Source organism: Panthera pardus, unplaced genomic scaffold (assembly GCF_024362965.1).
Source record: "Panthera pardus isolate Hobbes unplaced genomic scaffold, ASM2436296v1 HiC_scaffold_6, whole genome shotgun sequence".
NCBI lineage: Eukaryota > Metazoa > Chordata > Mammalia > Carnivora > Felidae > Panthera > Panthera pardus.
In genome coordinates this window covers 103,805,092-103,826,704 of record NW_026526991.1, presented here as the reverse complement: position 1 = coordinate 103,826,704, position 21,613 = coordinate 103,805,092, and the positions used below count along the sequence as shown (strand labels likewise).

Sequence of the window (21,613 nt, the reverse complement as noted above, 5' to 3'; positions counted from 1 at the left end):
AGGGATCCAGGTCTGGCCAAGCAGCAGCCCTGATGTGCCTGAGAACTACAGACACTCCCACGTGCCATCAGGCTCCCAGAGACGACTTCCCCCCTTTCTGCACCCGTGCTGTGGTCCAGCCTCCTCTTTCCTGGTCGTTTCATACCCAGCTCCACAATGCCTACTGGGGTCAGCAGCCCCTCTGCTTCCACAGCCCCGGCCGCCACCGCCACAGGGTCACGGCCTGGTCGCTGCCTGCCTTCCTGCCCAAAAAGGCGAGGCGAGCTCCGGGCTTGAGCCCAATGTGTGGCTTGGTGCCCAGCATACCGGGGGACTTGGAACATTTGCCCAGTGACCGTGTGAGCAGAGGGACGAGCCCTAAGCAGGACCCACTTCCTCCATGATGCCAGTGCCTGTGCAAGGCCCACCACCTAGGAGACTCAGAGATCCTGACTCAACCCTGGCTCTGGTGTCAGTTTTTAGAAGGAAGCAATGGGAGACAGCCACACAACAGTGGTCAGGGGTCTGGTGGTCCCTTTCAGGGGGGAACAGGGAGGAGAGAGCATCACTGAGACTTCTAGAAAGGGGAGGCTAGGAGCCCCCCTCTCGGCTCCCACAGGGGAGATGGCCATCTTCAGGCTGGGAGCCCATCCTCCTCATAGTCAAGCCCAGCCTCCTCTCAGACTTGTCTGCCTGGATAGTGAGAGGGAGGGTGGCACTGGGGGGCCGAGGCAAGAATGTGGCTCAAGTATGACAAGTGGCAATGTCAGTGTCTGGGTGTTTGAGACAGAAACTGGTGGTAGCAGCCCCCGGCTCCAGCCTGGGGAGAGGCTACTCTGATTTCTCAGCAGTTCTTGTCGTCCTCCCTGAGCACTCCCAGGCTGGCAAGTGAACCTCAGGAGCAGCATCATGGGGCCCACACCCATGTATCCCCTAGCCCAGCACAGCCAGGAGTTATGAATCGTGCATGACCGACCCAGACAGCGAGGCCGTCAGAGGAGGTGAACCAGTGTGGTCCTGCAGCAAGGGGACCGGAGCTAGAGCCGGGGAAGCAAGGATAGGGAGGGAGGAGACAGACATAGAGGCAGTGAGAGACACAGAGGATACAGAGTCAGGTCAGAAAGACCAAGAGAACAGGGACAGAGAGAGAAGGCAAGAGAGACAGAAAAGGAGAGGCAAGGAGGCAAAGAGGAGAGAGAAAGACCCACAAAATGGGGGAGACGGAGACAGAGAACAAGAGACAAACAGAGACGAGGGGAGAGACAGAGACAGAGAGAGGAGAGAGAGGTGGAAAAGGACAGGAGATGGGTGTGGAGGACAGTACAACAGACTGGACAGGGGTGGGTGTTGCTGGGCATGGAGCAGAGGGGCCCCACCCACTCATCCTGGCCCCCGCCTAACTCGTCAAGGCCCAGGGGGAGGGCAGTGGGCCCCAGGCTGGCCAAGCCCGGAGGACCCCAGGATGGCCCCCGGCCCCCCAGCCTGGCGTCCAGCTGCTGCCCAGGACTCGTCCCATCAGCCTGTCCACCGCACCCCTACCTGGCCTCCATATCCCTCAGAGTCTCTGTCCTGTGCCCCCTGCCCCAGTGCTCCAAGGGCGTGACCGCCTGAAGCCCGGGCACCGCGGTGGGGGACGCCAAAGGAGGCAGAGGGGCAGTTGGGAGAAAGTAGGATCTGCTCGGCCAAGCATGATGGCCTAGTTTCCAGGCCTTCGCTCAGGTGACACGCAGCCCGCACGCGCGTTCGCTCGCTGGCTCGCTTGGGGCTGCGGCTAAAAGCTCCAGGAATGAGCCCAGAGCCTGAGACTCAGCCAGGTGGAAACGCCAGCGCACAGACTGGGGAGCTCTGAGTGAATCAGTCACCGGCCGGGGTGGGGGGGGGGGGCGGCGGGAAGGACTTCATGGGAGGATGCCTGGGCCGTGGGGCTGAAAGTCTACATCTCAAAGACCCCGTGTGAGAGTTGCAAAGTGGCTTGTTAAAATGCAGCTCCCTGAACCCCACCCCAGATCTACCCACTCGAATATGTAGAGGCGGAGCCTAGGAATCCGCATTCTTCACAAGCTCTCCAGGTGTTTCTTAAGAACTGAAAGCCAGTAGCTGAGCTGAGTGCAAGGGAAGGAGGCGGGTCCAGCCCAGGTGGAGCCTTTGCAAAGTGAGTCCAGCAACTCACGGGCCACCAGGGCAGCAGCTCAGGGGCACTCGTGCGTCCCTGTCAGGCTCTCAGAGGCTGCTTCTGCAGAGCGGTGAGGGAGGAAAAACGTGGAGACGGATGCCGCGCCCCCTCCACATACACGTGGACACACACATGTATTCCCGCCTTACTCCGTGCAGTTGCCAGCTTGGGGCATCAGTGTTCAATGCGGGCAGTGTCCTGGGGCTCTCAGATCCTGGGGAACAAATCTGAATGTGTTCTGCAAAACCCACAGACAGGAGGGAAAGAGCTGTGTTGAGTGACGGCAGGGCACTACTGTCTCCAAGGAAACAAATGCCTTCCTCTCTGTAGAGTTGGGCTTTGGGCCAGGTGACCTCTCAGGACTGCCCCCGCTCTCTGAGAAGGGCCCAGAAGCAGAACAGACAGAGGGCTCCCGGACAGCAGGCGGCCACAGCGCCATTTCTGGCTGGCTTTGGAATAGAGCTGGCAATGACCGATGACCGACTGCTTCTCTCCCTCCTCCCAGCGAACCACTGTATACCTTCCTGGTGGGGCCTGTGGTCTGGGCTGAGGCTGTGCTCTCTCCTGACAGGCCTGTCCCGGCAGCCCCTCACCTCAGGGGCCTCTGCCATCCTGCAATCATCCACAACTCTTTTGCTCCTCCACTCAGCCTGATTCTCTTTTCTCTCCCGAGGTACAAGCCCAGGCTGCACCGTGACCCAGTCCCTGCTCCTCTTCTCTCACTCTTTCCCACGGCTTCTCTTATTATTATTTTTTTAATGTTTATTTTATTTTTGAGACAAAGAGAGACAGAGTGAGAGTGGGGGAGGGGCAGAGAGAGAGGGAGACACAGAATCTGAAGCAGGCTCCAGGCTCTGAGCTGCCAGCACAGAGCCTGACGCGGGGCTCCAACCCACAGACCGTGAGATCATGACCTGAGCCTAAGTCAGGCGCTCAATCGACTGAGCCATCCAGGCTCCGCCCCCCTCCCCTCGCCGCACCCCCCCCCCCCCCCAACCCACGGCTTCTCCTATTTTGTTGTGTCTACCAGTATGTAAAATCTCCTCTTCCCCATCCTTCTTTGCCACCCTGCAATTGTGGTGAGGAGCAGATTGTTTGACAGTTTTCCAAATCCACCCTGTGGCCTCTACCCAGGACAGCCAAGGACATCAGTCCCTCTTTGATCATTTTTAAGGTGAAAAACATCACATGTTTCTGGGTGGTCTTTTCTGGTGTATAATCTCCCCATTTTGCAGAAGGCGAAACTGAGACCACAAAGGGGCTTGCGCCAGGCTTCCTGCTCTTGTGAGGCCTCTTCCCCCAGGGGTCGTCTCCACTTCAACGGGGGTCCAACACTAGCGGGGGAAGCGCCCTCTGTGCTCATGTTACTGAGGATTGTCACTAAGTGCACCCTGACTTCATCTTCTCTCTCCATCCTGTGCGATATTAACCATTATCCTGTTATTTTGTATTACATGTGAAGAAACCAGCTCACAAAAGAGCTGCTCCTGCAGGGGGAGCTGCACACATCACATGCCTTGCTGGCATCTCCTGGGCCAGGCAAGCCTGCCTCCTTCTCCATCTAGTGTTGATGCCCTGGGGGCAGCTGTCTTACCCTGATGCCTGGCTGGAGCCAGTGAGGGGCCAAGGGGAGGGACAACTGGGCACCATCATGGTCACAGTCACGTGCTGGGAGTCACTTCACTATTGGCAGTCAGCACAGAAGCTGTGGGGCCATCCCTCAGTTTCAGAGCTGGCCTGGGCACCCAGAAGCCACAGCAGGGAGCAATCCCCAACCTCTTTCCTTCCCCCTTCCCCTCTCTGGTGCTTTCTCTGGCCCCTGCTGGTGACTTTTTTCTTTCTCCCCTCCCTCCCTCCCTCCCTTCTTTCCTTCCTTCCTTCTTTCCTTCCTTCCTTCCTTTCTTCCTTCCTTCCTTCCTTCCTTCCTTCCTTCCTTTCTTCCTTCTTTCCAACAAACATGCATTTCCTCCTGTATGCAAGACGCTGTGCTTGGGACCTGGTGTAAGTGACAAACAACACAAACACAGACCCTTTCCTGGTGAGAGAGAAACATTATACACAGAGTCAAAAATAATCATTTCATTGTAATTGTGGCGAATCCTATGTAGGCAAAGGACAGGCTTCCGTGAGAGGACAAAATATGTATTTCATATTTTGGAAAGGCCCCTTTACGGACATGACATTGAGCTGAGACCTGAATGATGAGGAGCTGACCAAGGGAAAGGGAGGGGTGGGGGAGCTTTCAGGCAGAGGGGGGAAAGCATATGCTAAGGCCCTGTGGTAGGAAAGAACTTCCAAGGACCTAGAAAGGTCAATGAGTCTGCAATGCAGAGAGTAAAGGGGATAATGGAGAGTGGCAGGCTGTGGGGCTAGAGAGGCAGGCAGGGGTTTGACCAGACAGAGCTCTGTGAGTCACAAGAGGATTTCGGAGTTTAGCCTGAATACAACAGGAGACAATAGGATATGATCAGAGGAGTGATACAAGCCAGTTTGTTTTATGAAGATTTCTCTGGCTACTGGGGGAGAATGAGTGGAAAAGGGATGGCAGGGAACAAGAATGAAGCAGGGGCCCTGTTAGGATGCTACTGCCAAGGCCCAAGTTAGGGCTGATGGAGCCTAGGGTAAGGTGGAGACCAAGTGGATGGGCGATCTGAGATACATCCTCGAGGAAGAACTGATGGGAGCGGGCAATGGAGGGAAGGTGGGAGGTGAGGAAAAGAGGAGTCAATGGTGAGTCTCCAAGCCCTGGCTTGAGCACCCGAGGGCCTGGTGGTGCTATTTTTTATGCCGAGTCCACGATGGGATGGACACATATGCTGAAGGAGAGACCGAGACTGCAGATTTGGACACGTTATGTCTGAGATGCTCTTTCCTGGAGTACCAATTTAGTATCTACTAAACCATCGTCCTTAGCACCCAAAGTCTTGTCTTTCCTATTTTACAAATTATAACCCTGCCTGGACCCTTCTTTGCCTCCAGTCACTACCCCTTGCCTCTACTCTTCTTTGGAGCCAAACTGCTAGGTGGTCCCTATGCCTGCTGTCTCCACATCCTCAATCCCATTCACCTTTCAATCCGCTCCAGCCAAGCATCTACCTCCAGCATTCCACGGAAACTTTGCTTGTCAAGGCCACGCTGACCGACATGTTGCAAGTCCAATGGCACCAACTTTTCATCCCAGCAGCCTCTGGGCAGCACCGACATGCTAATCATTCCCTTCTTGAAACACTCCTCTCTCTTGCTTCCCTCACACCACCCTCCCCTAGGTTGACTCTTTCCTCCCTGAAGGTGCACCTCCTTCATGAAGGGCCTCCTTCTGCTGCACCTCTATCTTAAGACTAGACACCAGGCTCCTTTTCCCCTCTTTTTCTTAAATGACTTTTTAAAAGTTTATTTATTTATTTTGAGAGGGAGAGACACACGGGAGGGGCAGAGAGAGAGAGACAGAGAGAGAGAGAGAGAGAGAGGGAGAGGGAGAGAGGTTAGAATCCCAAGCAGACTCCACACAGCAGAGAGCATGATGCAGGGCTCGAACTCATGAACTGTGACATCATGACCTGAGCCAAACCGGTAACCATCTGAGCCACCCAGGCACTCCTCCCTTCCTGCTCTTAACAACCTCTCTCTAGGTGGCCTTACCCAATTCGCTGGCTCTGAATGTCCCCTTCAACAGCTCTTAAGTGTTTCTCTCTTGTGATGCATTCACCCTTTTAATTTTTTTTAAAATTTTGTTTAACGTTTATTTTTTTTTTTTGAGACAGAGAGAGATAGAGCATGAACGGGGGAGGGTCAGAGAGAGGGAGACACAGAATCTGAGACAGGCTCCAGGCTCCGAGCTGGCAGCACAGAGCCCGACACGGGGCTTGAACTCACGGACCGCAAGATCATGACCTGAGCCAAAGTTGGCCGCTTAACCGACTGAGCCACCCAGGTGCCCCCACCCTTTTAATTTTATTATTAGTCACGACTAGTTAATCCTTTTTGGTTGATCTGTATTGTTTATAAAAGACAACGTTGCTGAGTCCAGAGGGCACATGTAAACCATAGACTCTGCATTTGATTGGAAGTTGACCAACACACTTCTGAGTGCCTTGGTTGCTGAATTCCCCTGGGCGCTCTGGTCTGAATGGCAGTCACGGGGGCAACACTCACAAGACCACAGGTTGTGCTGGCAACTCTTGCAGGGAAGTCAGGCTGCCCGCATTTCACCTTTCAGCTGCTATTTAATATTTTAACATGTTCTCAGTAAATACTTGACACTGTCTGATTTGAGGAATTCTTCAGATGAAATGTCCCCAAACCCAGCATCTCCCCTCCCAAACTGAATAATACATGCATGTTTATTTGGTATAATTTCACGAATTACCCTAGAGAGCCTGAGAGCACAAATATATTCACATGCAAAGACTGTTCCAAATCCTTAACAGCTCAGGAGGCTGTTTCCTGCGATCTGGCTGCCTCTGCTCTCCTCCAGCCTGTCACCTGCCTCACCATGTCTCCAGGCTCCGAGGACTCCTCACTCCTGGGCCACTGCCCAGGCTAAGGGTCTCCTCCTTCCTCAAATTTCTCCCCACGACTGTGACTGCAGTAGCCTCCCTAACTGGCCTCCCTGCCTCCAAGTCATGTTCCAGAACAATCCTTCCAGGACACCCATTTGGTCCTGCCACTCACTCCTTTGTTTATATTTTTCAAGGGCTTTCCACATCCCTAGCATGAAGCCCAAGTTTCTCAGCCGAGCAAGCAAGGCCCTGTTAGCCACTCAGCTTCTGCCCCTTTCACGTACCGCCTCCCCTCCTGCAGTCTGGCTCTCAAGCCTACATGCTTTTGCACACAGTGTTCTTTCTTCTTGCTGCCCAACCCCTACCTGGAGGTCCCTGTTGAGCGATCCGTCTCTCTAGGAGTCCCCCTCGACCTCCATGCTATCCCAGACAGGCGTCTGTCCACCAGTGCAGGTGTCTCCTGTGTCATAACATTTACCTGCCTGTCTTCCCACTCGGCTCTGTGCTCTTTCCGGCACAGGCAGTTCTTTTCCCCTCTGCATGTCTGGCGCACATACGAATTCAATAACTGTTCCCGGGATGAATGAATGCGTGAGTGAGAGACCAGCTGGGTGAATGAATGGGACCTTGAGCATGTGCTCGGCTGGGGAGGGAGCCCAGGGGCCTGAGCTTCTGGGAGCTCTGCCCGGCGGTCCAGGATTGCCAGGCCTGCTTTGCCAAGGTCATCTGGAGCTCACCCCGAGACTGGACGGAGCTGCCCAGGAAATGGCCCTGCAGATTCCAGACCGTGGGCGGTGAAGCAGGGTGGAGTACATGTGCTTCCCACTTCCTTCAGCCTCACGTGCAGGTGAGTGAGTGATGAGAGCCAGGGCTAACTGGTGCCCATTAAACCGCTTCCAACCGAGCACGGCTGCACCTGCCCAGGGAGGTGCCGCTGCGGATCCGCAAATGAGTGAATCAGGGGAGCAAAGCTTCTGTCCAGGCCTCCCCCTCTCTCTGTCCTGTGGCAAGTACCTCACAGGGGCTGGGCAAGCAGAAGCACAGATGTTCCCTGCGTCTGCATACACAGGTACGATCTGGCATAAAATTGTTTGTTAATACTGATCAATGCGTGGAGTCAGTGTGTTGCAGGGAAATGAAGCGTCATACACGACTGTGATCAAAATGAATTTCGTCATCTCAATTTTTTTAAATGATAGCAAGACAGCGTCTGGCAGACAAAGGAACTGACTGGGAGCTGAAAATAGGTAATGATAGCAGCAGGGATTTTTAATTGGCCAGAAGAGACAGCAAAGATCTGGAAGGTGAGGCGCACGCAGGCTGAGGCTCGGCAGAGGTGCATGTGCTGCAGACGGCGGTGGGGCGGGAGGGTCCCGGTGGGGGCACTGGCCCTCGGGGAGGAGACTAAGCCCGGGTTTCAGGATTAGGATGGAAAATGAAACCGCCTACTGCCATGGGATATAGGAACCTTGGTTTTATTTCTGCAGTTCTTGGCTCATACAATTCAATTAAAAATATCCCCATCCACCAGAGAGTTATTTTTGTTAGGCACAACTCATAACATGCCCAACAAAGGTCAAGGCTTTTTGGAAAAGTGCAACGTGGCTCAGAAAATAGAGCAGAAGGGAGCTGACGCAAGAGGACCTGCCAGCGTCCCTGACGGTGACATGGGAACAAAGAAAAATCTCGTCGGGGAGGGCCCCAGAAGGGATGGCTGCCAGTCACACCTTGAGGACTCAGGAACCAAAAGAACCAAGTTTAAACTACCCAAGTGAATTAGAAGTCAATGTGGATGTCTGAGGTGATTCTCCCTTTGCTCGGCCTGGGGCAGCATCCCTGTCTGCTGGGGATTCTCGAACTTGAGTGGGCATCAGAGCCCCCTGGCAGGCTTGTTAACCCACAGTTGCTGCCCCCAGAGTTCTGACTGAGCGGGTCTGGGCCAGAGTCTGAGAACTGACATTGCTAACAGCTTTTCAGGTGGTGATGCTGCTGCTGGCGTTCCGGGGACCACACTTGGAGAACCACTGCTCTGTGCCATTAACAGTGGGTGGAATGAGAAGTCAGCTGTTGGTGTCAGACACCCTTGGGGTTGAATCTGGCTCCCATCATTTAGCCTTTTTCAGTTCAGGTCCCTTAGCCTCTCCATGCCTCCCTTTTTCCATCTACAGAATGGAGCAGACAACTATAACATCTAGTGGGCAGGTGGTTATGAGTTTTGAAAGAGACATTTTATTATATAAAGTGCCTGGTCTGTAACAGAGCTTAGGAAATGACAGTTTTCATTAGGCACCTGGAGACCAAGTCTGAGTTGACATATCAAGTAAGTGAGGTTGAAGTCCATTCTAGCATAGGTATTAAGACCTTTCCCTCATGAACAGTTCCATCTGCCTGAAATTCCATCTCTAGACATTCATCTGACTCCTTAAAATGTCCATCTATCAGGGAGAGGGGAAACTGGTTCTAGCTCAGACCTCTTGAGATTTTATGAATCAGTTTCTCAGTCCCGCTTTCTTTTCAGATGAGCAGAGTGAGCAAAGGTGAGTCAAGGGACGGGATAGTACCTGATTTCATTCAATCTGCCACTGGCCAGGGGATTAGTCATTTCTTCTCTCCCGGCCTCAGTTTCTGCCCGGGTGAGATGAGACGGCTGGACCAGCAGGCCGTGCAAGGGGTCTTCCAGCACTACATTTCACTACTGGGGTCTGACAAAAACTACAAGGCATTTGGACCACACGTCCCTTGAGATAAGGCACAGGGGAGGGCGGCTTGGGTTATAGAACCATTGTGCCTGCCATCATTGATCTCAGCCATTGGTTAGCTCTGTGATTGTGGGCAAGCTACCTAACATCTCTGTTCCTCTGCTCCCACGTTTGGCACAGATCAACGGCACTCACCTCACAGAGCTGCTGTGAAGACGGAATGAGATTTTGCATGTATGGGTCTTGGCGCAGTGCCTGCTGGCACACAGCAAATGCTTGATAGATGTGAGCTGTCAGTGTTATGTCTCACAGCCTGCTCAGTCGCAGCTGGCCCTCCTAAAAACCCCAGGAGAATGTAATCTCAGGAAGCCCCTTTCCTAGAATCCTGCTCCCTGGAAATCCCACTTCAACGAGTGGTGGGTTGAAGCCACACCTGAGAATCACATAGGGATGTCAAGAGCCCTCCAGAGCTAGGACCCGAGCTATCAGGAAGGGGCTGGGTGGTAGGTCTTTGTATGAAAGCCCAACTTAGATGCTAACGTGACCAAGCCAAAGGGAGTCTCCACTCTGGACTTGTTCACCCCATGCTTGGGGTCCAAAAATCTCCACTATAGGAGTAAGTGGGTCTGAAATGTTCATGACTCTTTATTGTTAAGGAAAATCTCTCATCTGTCAGTGTGTGTGTGTGTGTGTGTGTGTGTGTGTGTGTGTATGATGGGGTGGGGGGGGGCAAGGGGGAAGGGCACTGGAGAGGTGAGGGGTCAAGATCATAAACTTAAAGACTTCACTTTCAGAAGAGACTCCCGCCTTCCATCCCCCTGGGCGGCCGCAGTGTCAAACTTTCAAAGCAGTGGAAATAACCCCAAAGTCTATCTCTGCCTACCCGGGGCCTCTTCCACCCTCCTCCAGACCCACAGGGGTCTGCATGGGCCCCAGCCTCCTCTCTCCTTCAGTGGAATTCTTCAGAAATAAAGTAACCATTCTGAGGTTACACGTGACACAATGGGCAGGATATTCTCAAGTAATTTCTTCCTAGCCATGAAAGGCTAGAGCCTTCCAGCCTGTTGAGTTTGACAGACAATCTGTCTTCATTTCTGAATGTCCCCTAAGAAGAACAAATCTGTTACACTCCGGCCAACACATTTCCAAGGAAATGAAATAATGCAGTCTGACTAAAATGTCAAACTCTAATATTGAACAAAAGATGGGAGTAGACACAGTGAGAGAAAGAACACCCAGGAAACTCTTCTGGCAACCCAACCCAAGAGCTGCCCTTCGCACACTGCTATGGAAAGGACAGACACTGCTGCCCTTCATGTGTATGTGATTCACATTGGAAAAGATCACCCAGCCCAGAAAAGAGACCACTCACAGCCAGCGTGGAACATTCCCCCGTCCACTGGCCTTCAAACCTGCTGAAGCGAACATTTCAGAAGGGAAATAGAGCAGAGTCAAATTTCCCAGCCATGTGAAAACAGAGAGAAAAGCTTCCAGCACCAACGGATCCTAACCCCAGCTGATGTCTGGCTCCCTCTGCTAAGCCAACACTGCCCCTCTCTCCTCGGCATCAGAGGGGGCTTCCCCAGAGTGCAGGATGGTCCCCAAAGGAGCTCTCCCTTCCCCAGCAAGCTTCAGCATGTTCTCGTTGTCCGGGGAATAGACCTGATCCCAAACCAGACATGGGGTGGTCTGAGGTTTCCCTGGCCAGGGTGGGGAGGTGTTCAATGCCTTGTGTTTTCAAGTGGGAGAAATAATAACAGAAATAGCTAATATTTATAAACAACTTCCTAAGCATCAGTCACTGACTTAAGCACCTTACATGCATTTAAAAATTTTAACTCATATGACATGGGTAATATTTTTCCCATTTGACAAGTGAGGAAACAGGCTGGTTTCTCCTTTAAAAACAAACCAAAGCTGGGGCGCCTGGATGGCTCAGTCGGTTAAGCATCCAACTCTTAATTTCCACTCAAGTCATGATCTCAACATTCATGAGATCGAGTCCCACATCAGGCTCTGTGCTGACAGTGCAGAGACTGCTTGGGATTCTCTGTCTCTCCTTTTTTCCCTCTGCCCCTCCCACTCACTCTCTCTCTCTCTCTCAGAATAAATAAATAAACTTAAAAAAATAAGATAAAAAAAACCCCAAAACTTTCCTAGGTAACCAGTGGAATGGATGTGGCCCTTTGAGCTCAGAATGCCTTCTATTATTATCTGATAAATCCTGGTTAAATACATTCCTTCTTGGAGTGTATCTTCCATGGAAACAGGGTACTAAGCAGTGAAGAGATCAGCTTCCAAGGGCACCAAGGGTCAGATTCTGGAGGCAATGTCACCACATCAGATGTGGGTGCTCAGACATAAGTCAGCACCTGAGGTGGATTCTGCTCAGCCCCTTCTCTCTTCCCTTCCTCCACAGGCCCACAAGCAGTTGGTCGTGGTGGGGGTCCCACCCCATCCCTTACTAGAAGCCTCCACCCTCTCCTCTTCTTGCCTGGCTGCATCTTGGAGAGTGCTGGGGCTGGGGCTGTCTCAGTCTCCAAGGGGTTGGGTGATTTATGTCCTTTTATTCAGCAAGCAGCTTTGTACAGAACGGACGCGACATGCTGAATGTCACCAGGCGGGGGCAGGGAAGCTGTGTGGAATCCCAATGAAGCCTTTTCAGCCTGAGCGAAATGGCACTGGTGACTTTGTTACTGTGTGTTTTCTCTGGTGGGAGGAAGGAAGAGGTAGCAGACCCTGAGAGGGTGCAGGATAGCTGGCTTGGGTGGCAGGGAAACCCTCTGAACCCCAACGTCTGGCTCCCCGGCGAGTGCCTGCCCTTTCCTGGCTCTCCATCTCCTGTGGGCGCCCCACAGGAGACAAGCCAGCCGGTCAGCAACGCGCACTTGGGTGAAGAGGCTCCTTTCTGTGGAGCTCTTACGTGTAGCGGTCTGAGCGTGCCAGGGTCTCAGCACCAGGGGCCTGCATGGCTGCAGAACAAAACACGAGGGGCTGAGGCACCCACTGGGGCAGACTAGGGCTCTGGTCTGCACTCCACTCTCCTGAAACCACAATGCCTGCTGGAGGTTCCTTGGCCCTTTGTCTCCTTTCCATACTCCTCTCCTCTCTCCCCTTGACACCTGGGTCTGTAAGTTCCCCCCAGCCCACAGCCAAGCCTATTCCTCATTGCCCCCATCCCACATTCCCACGGGTGCCCAGCTCAGCCTCATTCCCAACACGGAGTAGGCACTCAACGTCTGTGGAACAAATGGAGAACTCTGGTCCCCCAGCACTGCTCTGGAGCTTGCGGGCTGCTCTGGGATGAGCCAGTAGCATGACAAAGCATGACCTGGATGTTTAGGGCAAACAATTCTGCATGATCCCAGTGTGCTACAAAGGCCCTGAGGAGTGGGAAAGACCACAGATTCACAGGAGTCGAAGGGACCTCTGGGAGCACACAGCCCGACCCTCCCACTTTACAGGTGAGGAAACTGAGGCCCAGGGGAGGCCTCCCAGCATGCGAGGATCAGAGCCAGGGTTCAGAGCAAGCCCTCTCAGGCCCGGCTTTCTCCTGCCACCACACACTGCCCTCTCATCCAGAGCCAGATCCCCACCTCAGCTGCTAGCCGGGTCCCCAGCTTGGGCTGCAGTGCTAATCTGTCTCCAGCCAGCACACTCAGTCTCCCGGGGAGGATGGTAATCAGTTTGCACTGTGCTGTGGAGGCACCACTGGGGCTGGAGGAAAAGCATGTGTTCCTAGCACTCCAGGTCACTGTGGGCCTAGCAGGTCAGAATTTCAGGGCCAGACACACAGGGACTGGGGAAGGCAGAAGAGACAGCAGTCAGTCAGGGCCTGTGCCCCCAGAGCAGAGAGACAAAGCAGGGTCACCCAGGGGTGGGGGCAGCTGGGAAGAACTAAACAATGAGGCATAGCCCCCCCCCCATGCCCCCTCCTAGGGAACAGAGGAGTAGAACGGGGACAAATAGCCAATGAAAAGGCCAGAGAGATGAGCCAGATGGGAGAAAACACGGTGAGGAAGGAGACAAAGAAAACCTGATCTTTCTCCTCTTTCTATCATTTCCTCAGGGCATCCCCTCAGGGCCCCCTGCATAGCAGAGGTAGTGGTGGGGAGGAAGGGGAGCCCAAGGGAGAGGGAGAGGAAAGGAGGGGGAGAAGGAAACCCTGCACACCTATCAGTTTACTTTTCTTTGCAGGCACTCAGAGCATCTTAAGACCTAATGGAGGGGGGCGGGGTCTGAATGTCCAAAGCTGCAGAGAGTCAGAGGCAGGACTGGGGTTCAGTCAACTAAGGGGCATCCGGGGATTTCAAGGTCCCTCAGCTGGGTCCAAGCCCCTGCTCTTTGGACTGTACTCAGTGAAACAACTACCAGTGAATTTAGAAATGTGATAGGGATTCCAGAGGACAACTGGTCTACCCCTCATAATCCAAACCCTCTACTCTACAGGCGTGGAAATGCAGGCCCAGAGAGCAGGGACTTGTAGAAAGACACAGCACCAAAACCCCTTCATAAACAGAAGCCATGTCTCTGAGCTCCCACTCCAGGGACACGGACAACCCTGCCAGTCAGCCCATGCTCCCAAACCCTTGAGCAGGAGCCCCCTGCCCCCATGTAGCAGGCCCTTGCTGTTCTGAGAGCAAGTACAAAGGAAAGAGGTCTCTCAGGAATACTTCTGAGGAAACACTTCTGCTGACTACCCAAGAGAGAGGGGGGAAGTGGGGCGGGGCGGGGGGGCTTCTTACATCATGGTGACCTTCAAGAAGGAAGTGAGCTTAAGGAGACTGGATCAGGCTTCATGGGGCCTCACCCTCTCTTTGCCAGGGAGAGGTGGCTCCAAGGCCCCAGGGATGCCACCCCATGCCCTGTGGCTCCCGGGGGTGGCGAGTGTGAAGAGACTCTCATGTGCTCAAGCCTCCACATGAACAAAGCTGAACGCAGCAGTCCCCTCATCCTGCCCCCATCTATTGATCTTGGTGGTAAATATATCTTTACAGAATCACTCTATTTCTTGCTCTAAAAACCCTCAGTCTAACTTCTTTTTTCTGCCTCCTGTTTGCCTCCACCAATATGACACTGAGTCCATGTGGGGAGCAGACCAGCCTCTGGGGGCTTGGAGGCGGGGCAGATGCCCGCTAGAGGGTGGGCTGAGGCCTTTCACCAGGCAGAGATGGCCCCAGTGCAGACATAGTCCCCTTCTTTTCCAGACTCATTCTCTTGCCGCCTGAGGGTAGCAGGGAGGGAGGCCTTTTTGTCTCCTTTGACCATTCCTGTACCCCTGGTTCCTTCAATGGTACCCTGCCAGAGGGCGCTCAGTAAATGTCTACAGGACTTTGGAGGGGGAAACAGAGGCTGGTCAAGATTGGGCCAAGACTCCAGGGGTCCTGCTCACTCCCCTGCATCCTAGGGGACCCTAGGTGGATGGGCCAGGGAGAGGGGCACTCACTCCAGCACATCGCGGTTGAACTGCTTCTTGCTGTTGCCCAGGAACTCCCCGATCATCTGCCGGCTGAGGCCCTTGCGCTGGAGCAGGAAGTGGGCCACTCCAATGGGGGTGTCAGGGATGAAGCCTCGGGAGATCAGGAACTGGATGCCTTTGTCCGGGTTTCTAGGGGTGCGGGTAGAGGTGGGAAGAAGGAGTAGAGAGTGAGCCAAGGCCATCCATGACTACTTTCTTCCAGCCCATGGAGCCCATAAAGGTGCCTGGAGGTTTCTGGGAAGAATTCCTATGAAATGCTAGGATTCCTTCCACTGCAGAGGGGCTCTGGATCCAAAGCACCTCTCTCCAGAGCCTCACCTTCCTGCACACCGCCCCCCCCCCCACCACACACACACACCCAGGAGTGAAGGTAGCATGGGGAGGGAAGGGGTTGGAGGAGGTTTGGCCAAAATGAGTGAATTCCAGAACAGGTGGAGAGGTGTTCTTCTGTGTTCCCTGAGGGCCCTGAGTCCTGCCACCAAAGCCCTTCCTCCCTGTCTGTATTCTGTTGTCTATACTCAGTTCCCAGCCTGGAATCTGGAAGGAGGGTGAGACTGAGGGACTGAGGTGAGCTCTCCTACCACACTGTCCATAGTGTCCATAGACTCCTGCTCTCCACCATTTACTTTCTCAGGCTCCAGTCTCTACATGTGGGTGTGGGTGCCATGTCTTCAGGCAAATGTACTCACAGTGTGGTCTGCACATCCATGCTGTTCCCTGAACTGTGTCTTATTGGTTCAGGAGAAGACAAGTACAGAGAGAGAGGGTAAGCATTTAGAACCTTTTATAGCACTTTGACATTTTCAGGATAACCAAGCATGTGATTGTTTTTCTAGCAGTTCATTTTTATTGCATTTTACAGAAGTATCAGCCCACAATATGTCAGGTAAAAACCCAAACTGGTCCTTCACCACAGATAGTTTGAGAAGCACTATCTTGAGGGGTCGCAGTTATCTGTGTGCGTGTGAGCGTGCACGCAGAAGTCGTGCTGTGGAGGTGTGAGGGTGGGGGCTGGGTTCACCAGGGGGCAGCCTGACTTGGAGGAAAGAACGATGGACCAGCAGCCAGACCGGCCTGAAGCTCACCGGCTACGTCACTGTCACCGTGTGCAACTCGCCTGACCTGTGTGAGCCTGTTTCTTTTCTATAAGATGGCACAGTAATGCTACCTGTAGATATTGTTCAGAAGTTAGCAAGATGTCTTATGCAAGGTGAGCCATGAACGGGCGCTATTCCCTCTAGAATACAAGCTTCTTGAGACTGGGGGATGCGTCCTATCTGTCTTTGTGGTCGCCATATCATGGTACTCAATAGATAACAGCTGAGTGAATAGATGCACGTCCATGTGGCTGGAAGGGGTGTTCTATTTCCTGGCTCAGGGCTCTGAAGGAAGGGGTGAATGGAGGGTGGAGATGAGTGAACCTATACTTGAGGCTTCCATGGGAGCAACATGTGCTTGCCACCAGCTGTATACATTCTAGTTGCTAGGACAGTTTTGACTGGGTGTCTGGCTGGGGATGCCATTTTTCTGCTTCCGTTCTCCTGTTCTCTTTCTGTCCCCCCTCTGTTTGCTTCACCCCAGCTTCCTTGTCTCCCCCTTTTATCCATGTCCCTCTCCTGCCTTTAATCTGTATTCCTTATTCTAGGTCTCTCCTCTCCCACCCCACTGGCCTTTGGTCACTGCCTCCTCGCCCATCCTCTCCTGTCTCCTTGACATCATCCCCAGAAGATAATGCTGTTTCCCTAACTCCGGTCCTACCTGAATGATTTCTGCTCAATCCTCATACGACCGGTACTATTATTCACTGAATACTGTATTTTTTTTTAAATTCTCTCGCTTTTCAAGTCCTAGCTTCATCGTAAGCAGTAATAGTGGTGAAAGCACGGGGCTTGATGTGTCGTTTTGTCCCTAATCCTTAAAATACATTTGTGACAATGGAAAATAGAACGTGTATTCCTACACAGTGTCTCAAGGAGCAGGCACGGCACACAAACGCCACGTGAGGGGAGGGAACTGGGAGGATGAGGACAATTACCTGGCTCCCTGCTCACCTTTACAGGTCCTCCCCCTCCCGCCCCCGCCCCCGCCTCTCCTTTGCGGCCTGGGAGTCCCTTGAGCTCCAGGGCCGGTGCTCACTCACATGTTGAAGAGGTTGAGGCCGATGCGATAGAGCCGTTTGCGCAGCGTGTCTGTGGAGAGCGTGGGCGACTTGCAGCTGGCGGGGTTCTCGCAGTGGTAGCGCGGCAGGCTCAGGATCATGGCCTGCAGGGCCTCCTTGGAGGCTGAGGCCGATGCTTCCGAGCCCGACTTGGCCGACTTGGTGGACGTGCTGCTGCTACTCAGCTGCTCCGAGTTGTCGCCGGCCTCGGCCTCCGTCTCCTTCCCCGCCTCCCCGGCCTCCTCCTCCTCTGCCTCTGCCTCCGAGACGGCTACCGCGGCCCCCTCCACCACGGCCTGGGCAGCCCCAGGTGGGTGCGCGCCCAAGGCGGCGCTGGCTCCGGCCTCTGCGCCCGTGTTCTCGGCGGGAGCACCCCCCTGACCCGCGGTGGGGGCCTCGGGGGGCTCCTGCCCCGGGGCTTCGCCCTGCTCCGCTTTGCCCGCCGCCGCGGGCTCTGCCGGGGCCTGGGCGGTCTGCGCGCCCAAGCAGTTGGCCACCGACAGAGCCGTGGCGGAGGAGACAGAGATGTTCTGGTTGGCGATCTGCACGGTGACATCCCGGAAAGCCATCATGAGGGTGCTGCTGTGGCCCTGGGGCAGGCCGGCGACCTCGGCGGCCTCTTCCCCGGGCGCCGGGCGGGCGCTATTGAGCTCCCGCATCTCGGCCTCCAGGCCCGGTGGCCCCGCGCCCGCGTGCAGGGCCTGGTGGAGTTGGTAAGCGCCGCTCTCTTGCAGGGAGCACATGGTCTTGAGGCTCCAGGTGCTCAGGGCGTCGTCGATGGACTTGGCCAGGGACTGCACCTGCTCGGTGAAGGAGTCCTCCAGCTCGGTGAGCGTGCCCGCGAAGGTGGGCGGCAGGGAGGGCGAGCGCACCAGCGGCAGCCCCATGAGGCCGTAGCCCTCCATGAGCGCCTTCTCGGCCGCCAGGCTCTCGGCCGTGGGCGCCCGCACCTTGCGCAGGGAGATCCGCCGCGGCAGGCGGCTCTCCAGGAGGGAGTTGCGGATCTTCTCAAAGTTCTTGCTGAGCTGGTACTGGCGGAAGGCGGTTTGGATGGTGCAAGCGGCGCGCCGGGACACAAGGTGGCCCCCGTACTTGTGTTCTAGCATTTCAATCTGCGAAAAGAACCAAAGAGGAAGAGCGCAGTTAGGACTGGGAGTCACCGACTAAGCTTTGGCGGGGCCCGGCAGTGCACAGCTGGCGGGTACGGAGGGGCCAAGTCTGAGAACTCCCAGCGTGTCATGGATACTTGCCAAGATTCCTAGAGAGGTAGGATGTGGGACTGGCTTCCAGGGATTGGCCATGTCCTGGGGGCAGGGGACAGGTGTGTTACTTCTGCTTGTTGTGGTGGTTACTTATTTTTTTTTATTTACTTTTTTAAATGTTTATTTATTTTTGAGGGAGAGAGAAAGAGAGAGAGAGAGAGAACGCATGGGGAAAGCAGAGAGAGAGGGAGACAAGCCGAAGCTGCCTTCAGGCTCTGAGCTGTCAGTACAGAGCCTGAGGCGGGGCTCAAACTCGTGAGCTGTGAGATCATGACCTGAGCCAAAGTCAAAGGCTTAACTGACTGAGCCACCCAGGAGCCCCTGTGGTAGTCATTTTTAAATGCTCATATCAGAGATGCGTATGGAAACACTTATGGGTGACACACATGTTATCTTGAATTTGTATTAAAATACTTCATCAAAAAAAAAAAATGGAACTGTTAGATGACACAATGTTAATGGTAGTTATCTGGGAGTTTACTACAGTATTCTTTCTACTTGTGTGTACATTTAAAATAATAAAATAATACAAAATTAAAAATTAAAAAGAAATGCTAAAAAAAAAACCCAACTCGCTGCTACACCTTGTTCACCTGCTTTCTTCCTCAGCATTCACATCAGTGCATTGCGGAAATCCCCGACCCTGGGATCATCATAACGGTTGGGACTGGGGTTTGATTAACGCTGTGTTCCTAGCACCCAGCCTTAGGGCTGGCACATAGTAGATGCTAACTAGATGAGATATGAGCAACCAATAATATTTCACCATGTTTCCCAGGGTCATGGAATGGGACAGATAGAAAGGCTAATTTTGTCCCTCAGTACCATGCTTCAACCTGCCTCCTGTTGAAGGAGGCTCACCAGGGACGGCAGCTGGAGTGACTGCCTCTCACAATGCCAACAATTTCCTGGGCTCCTTCCCTGTGGGTGCCCCCCACCGCTGGACCAGCAGAGGCACCCTTCTAGACCAGAAAATCTCATAGATACAACCCCAAACCCCAGGGACAATCCCAGGTAAAAGGAGATGACCTCAATCTTGCCTTCAGCTCTTCCGTCTTGCCATTCAGGGCCCTTCCCAACCCCAAACCTAGTGGCATTATGCTGTCTCTCTTCCCAAATCCAGCTGTCCTCTTGGAAGATAGTTGGGAAACTTCAGCTTATTGAGGTTTGAGTGGCCAATAAGGCCTCCTGTATGGCTCCCCTCAGAAGGGTTTGCATGTCACAAGGTACAAGGCCTTAAGCAGAATGTCTTCATGATCCTCATATTAAAGGGCTTTCAAGGTACTCTTAAAACTCACACCAAGTGTATTAGTTAGCTATAGCTGCATAACAAATTATCACAAGCTCAGCAGCTTAAAACAATACCCACTTATTTTTTCATAGTTCTGTACATTAGTAGTCTGGGCATGGCTCAACTGGGTTCTGTGCTTGAGATCTCACCTGGAAAAAATCAAATGTCAGCTGGGACTGCAGTCTCACACAAGGTTCAGGGTCCTCTTTCAAGCTCATTGCTGTTGGCAGAGTTCAGTTTCCTGAGATTCTAAGACTGAGGTCCTCACTTACAGATGCCTGCTGTTCCTGGCCACACAGTAGTTTGGCCATTCAGGGCCAACCAGAGGAGTGGCTCTGAGGCTTCACCTCCTTTTAAAGGGTTCACCTGATTAGGTCAGGCCACCCAGAATGATTTCCTTTGGATTTGGTCAAGGTCAACTGCATGGTAACCTAATGACAGAGTGATATCCTATTATACCCCCTAGTCCCATCCCCACTCAAGGGAAGGGAACAATACAGGATGTGCACATCAGGGGGCAAGAATCTCGGAGAGGGGCATCAGGAATCTGGGGGACCATCAGGATTCTGCCTATGGGGTTTTATCACGTACCCAGGATCTCCAGAGAAACATAGAAATTTCTGACATCTCAGAGGCATTTCATCACTGCTTTTGCAGAAATCATGTCAGAGGGGAGAGAGCTCAGCTCAGTCTCCCTGCAGAACCCTGCCAGGCTCCCTGAGGTCTGGAATGGAGATTGGCCTTGACTAGGCAGGAGAGCACTCCAAGGGGGAAGTTATAGAGAGTGAGGGAAACTGACCACTTAACTTTCTCCTTCCGTCAATTTCTGTCACACTCTTATCCCTCCTCAAGTCCCATGAGAAACTGACACCAGGGAGGAGTTCATATTTCTTTCCCACCTGGCCTATTCACATTTCAAGGGAAACCTTAGACCCAAAAGCATTCTCTTCAGGTTATGAGATGCCATTGGCAACAGAGGGAAGGTATGAAATCCCATTGCCTGAAATGTTTCCAGAATGGTAAAGATGTCTATCCCCCTGGCACAGTATCATCCTATCTGGAGGCAGAAGGCTGGCTGAACTAACCCTAGGAGACTTCTACTAGCCAATGTCCCCAGTGTCACCCAAGCAGAGAAGAAAACAAGATTTTAAATATCTTGAATCTGGTTCATCAAATCTTCCACTATACTGTAAGTCCCATGAAGGCAGAGACTTTGCCATGTTTACTGCTTTATCCCCAGTGCTTGGAGAATGCTCAGCACATAGGAGGCCTTCAAGGAATATTTATTGAATGGATTAAAGACTTAATTGCAAAGTTATCTTTGTGACTCTCAAAAACCACCCTAACTAACCCATAACTTTCTTTTCCTGGAGCGGATGCATTTCACTTGTGTTTCCAAACTCCACTGTGTCACTGGCCCCTTTCCACCTGCCTACAGACCCTCTCAGATCTCCCCAGGCTAAATCATAACTCCTCTTGACTCCCCAGCTCTGGGGCACTAGCCCAATATCTTTCTTTCTGTTTTCCACCAAACCTCTTGGAACACTAGTCTACACCCTCTGCCTCACTCCATGAGCAAATGGCAAATGGCTGATCCAAGTTTATATGCCCTGAGCCCCCAGCATCAGTCTTCTGCTCCCACTGGTTTTCTAAAATGACTCTTATGAAGGTAACCAGAGACCTTTCTTCATGAAACCTGAGGGTCCATCCTCAACCTTCCTCCTCCCTCTTTTCTGCAGCTCTTCGTATTTTTATCACCTTGAAACTCGGACCTCGGCTCTCATGACCCAGTCTACCTTGGTTTGCCTGCTTCCATACAGCACTTCCATACTATATTCTGACCTCAAAATCCTTAAGCATGCCAGTTACAAGTCATATGAGTGCCATCTTCCATTCTGCAGAGACATTTGAATTATTTTCCCATGCACTTCTGGACATCTTCCATGACTTTTACATTGGAGGTCATTAGAACAGCCTCCAGTAGCTGATAATTAACAACTAATTAAGAGGGAAACTATCTCCGGCAGAGCCTTTGTGGCAACTCTACAGTTGTCCTGCAGGCTAGTATCTTCT

The 21,613-nt window shown here is 53.1% G+C and overlaps 1 protein-coding gene across 9 annotated transcripts in view; it reads right to left on the bottom strand.

The window, feature by feature from the left end:
- The window catches only part of IQSEC3 (IQ motif and Sec7 domain ArfGEF 3), a 111,059-nt gene that overhangs the window by 22,662 nt on the left and 66,784 nt on the right, over positions 1–21,613 (bottom strand). For all 9 annotated transcript variants that reach the window (XM_053895004.1, XM_053895005.1, XM_019464884.2 and 6 more), the window contains 2 exons: positions 16,970–18,099; positions 14,797–14,958 (listed from right to left, as the gene is read on the bottom strand). In XM_053895004.1, the coding sequence (XP_053750979.1) occupies positions 14,797–14,958; positions 16,970–18,099 (1,292 nt within the window). The remainder of the gene's footprint in view (positions 1–14,796; positions 14,959–16,969; positions 18,100–21,613) is intronic.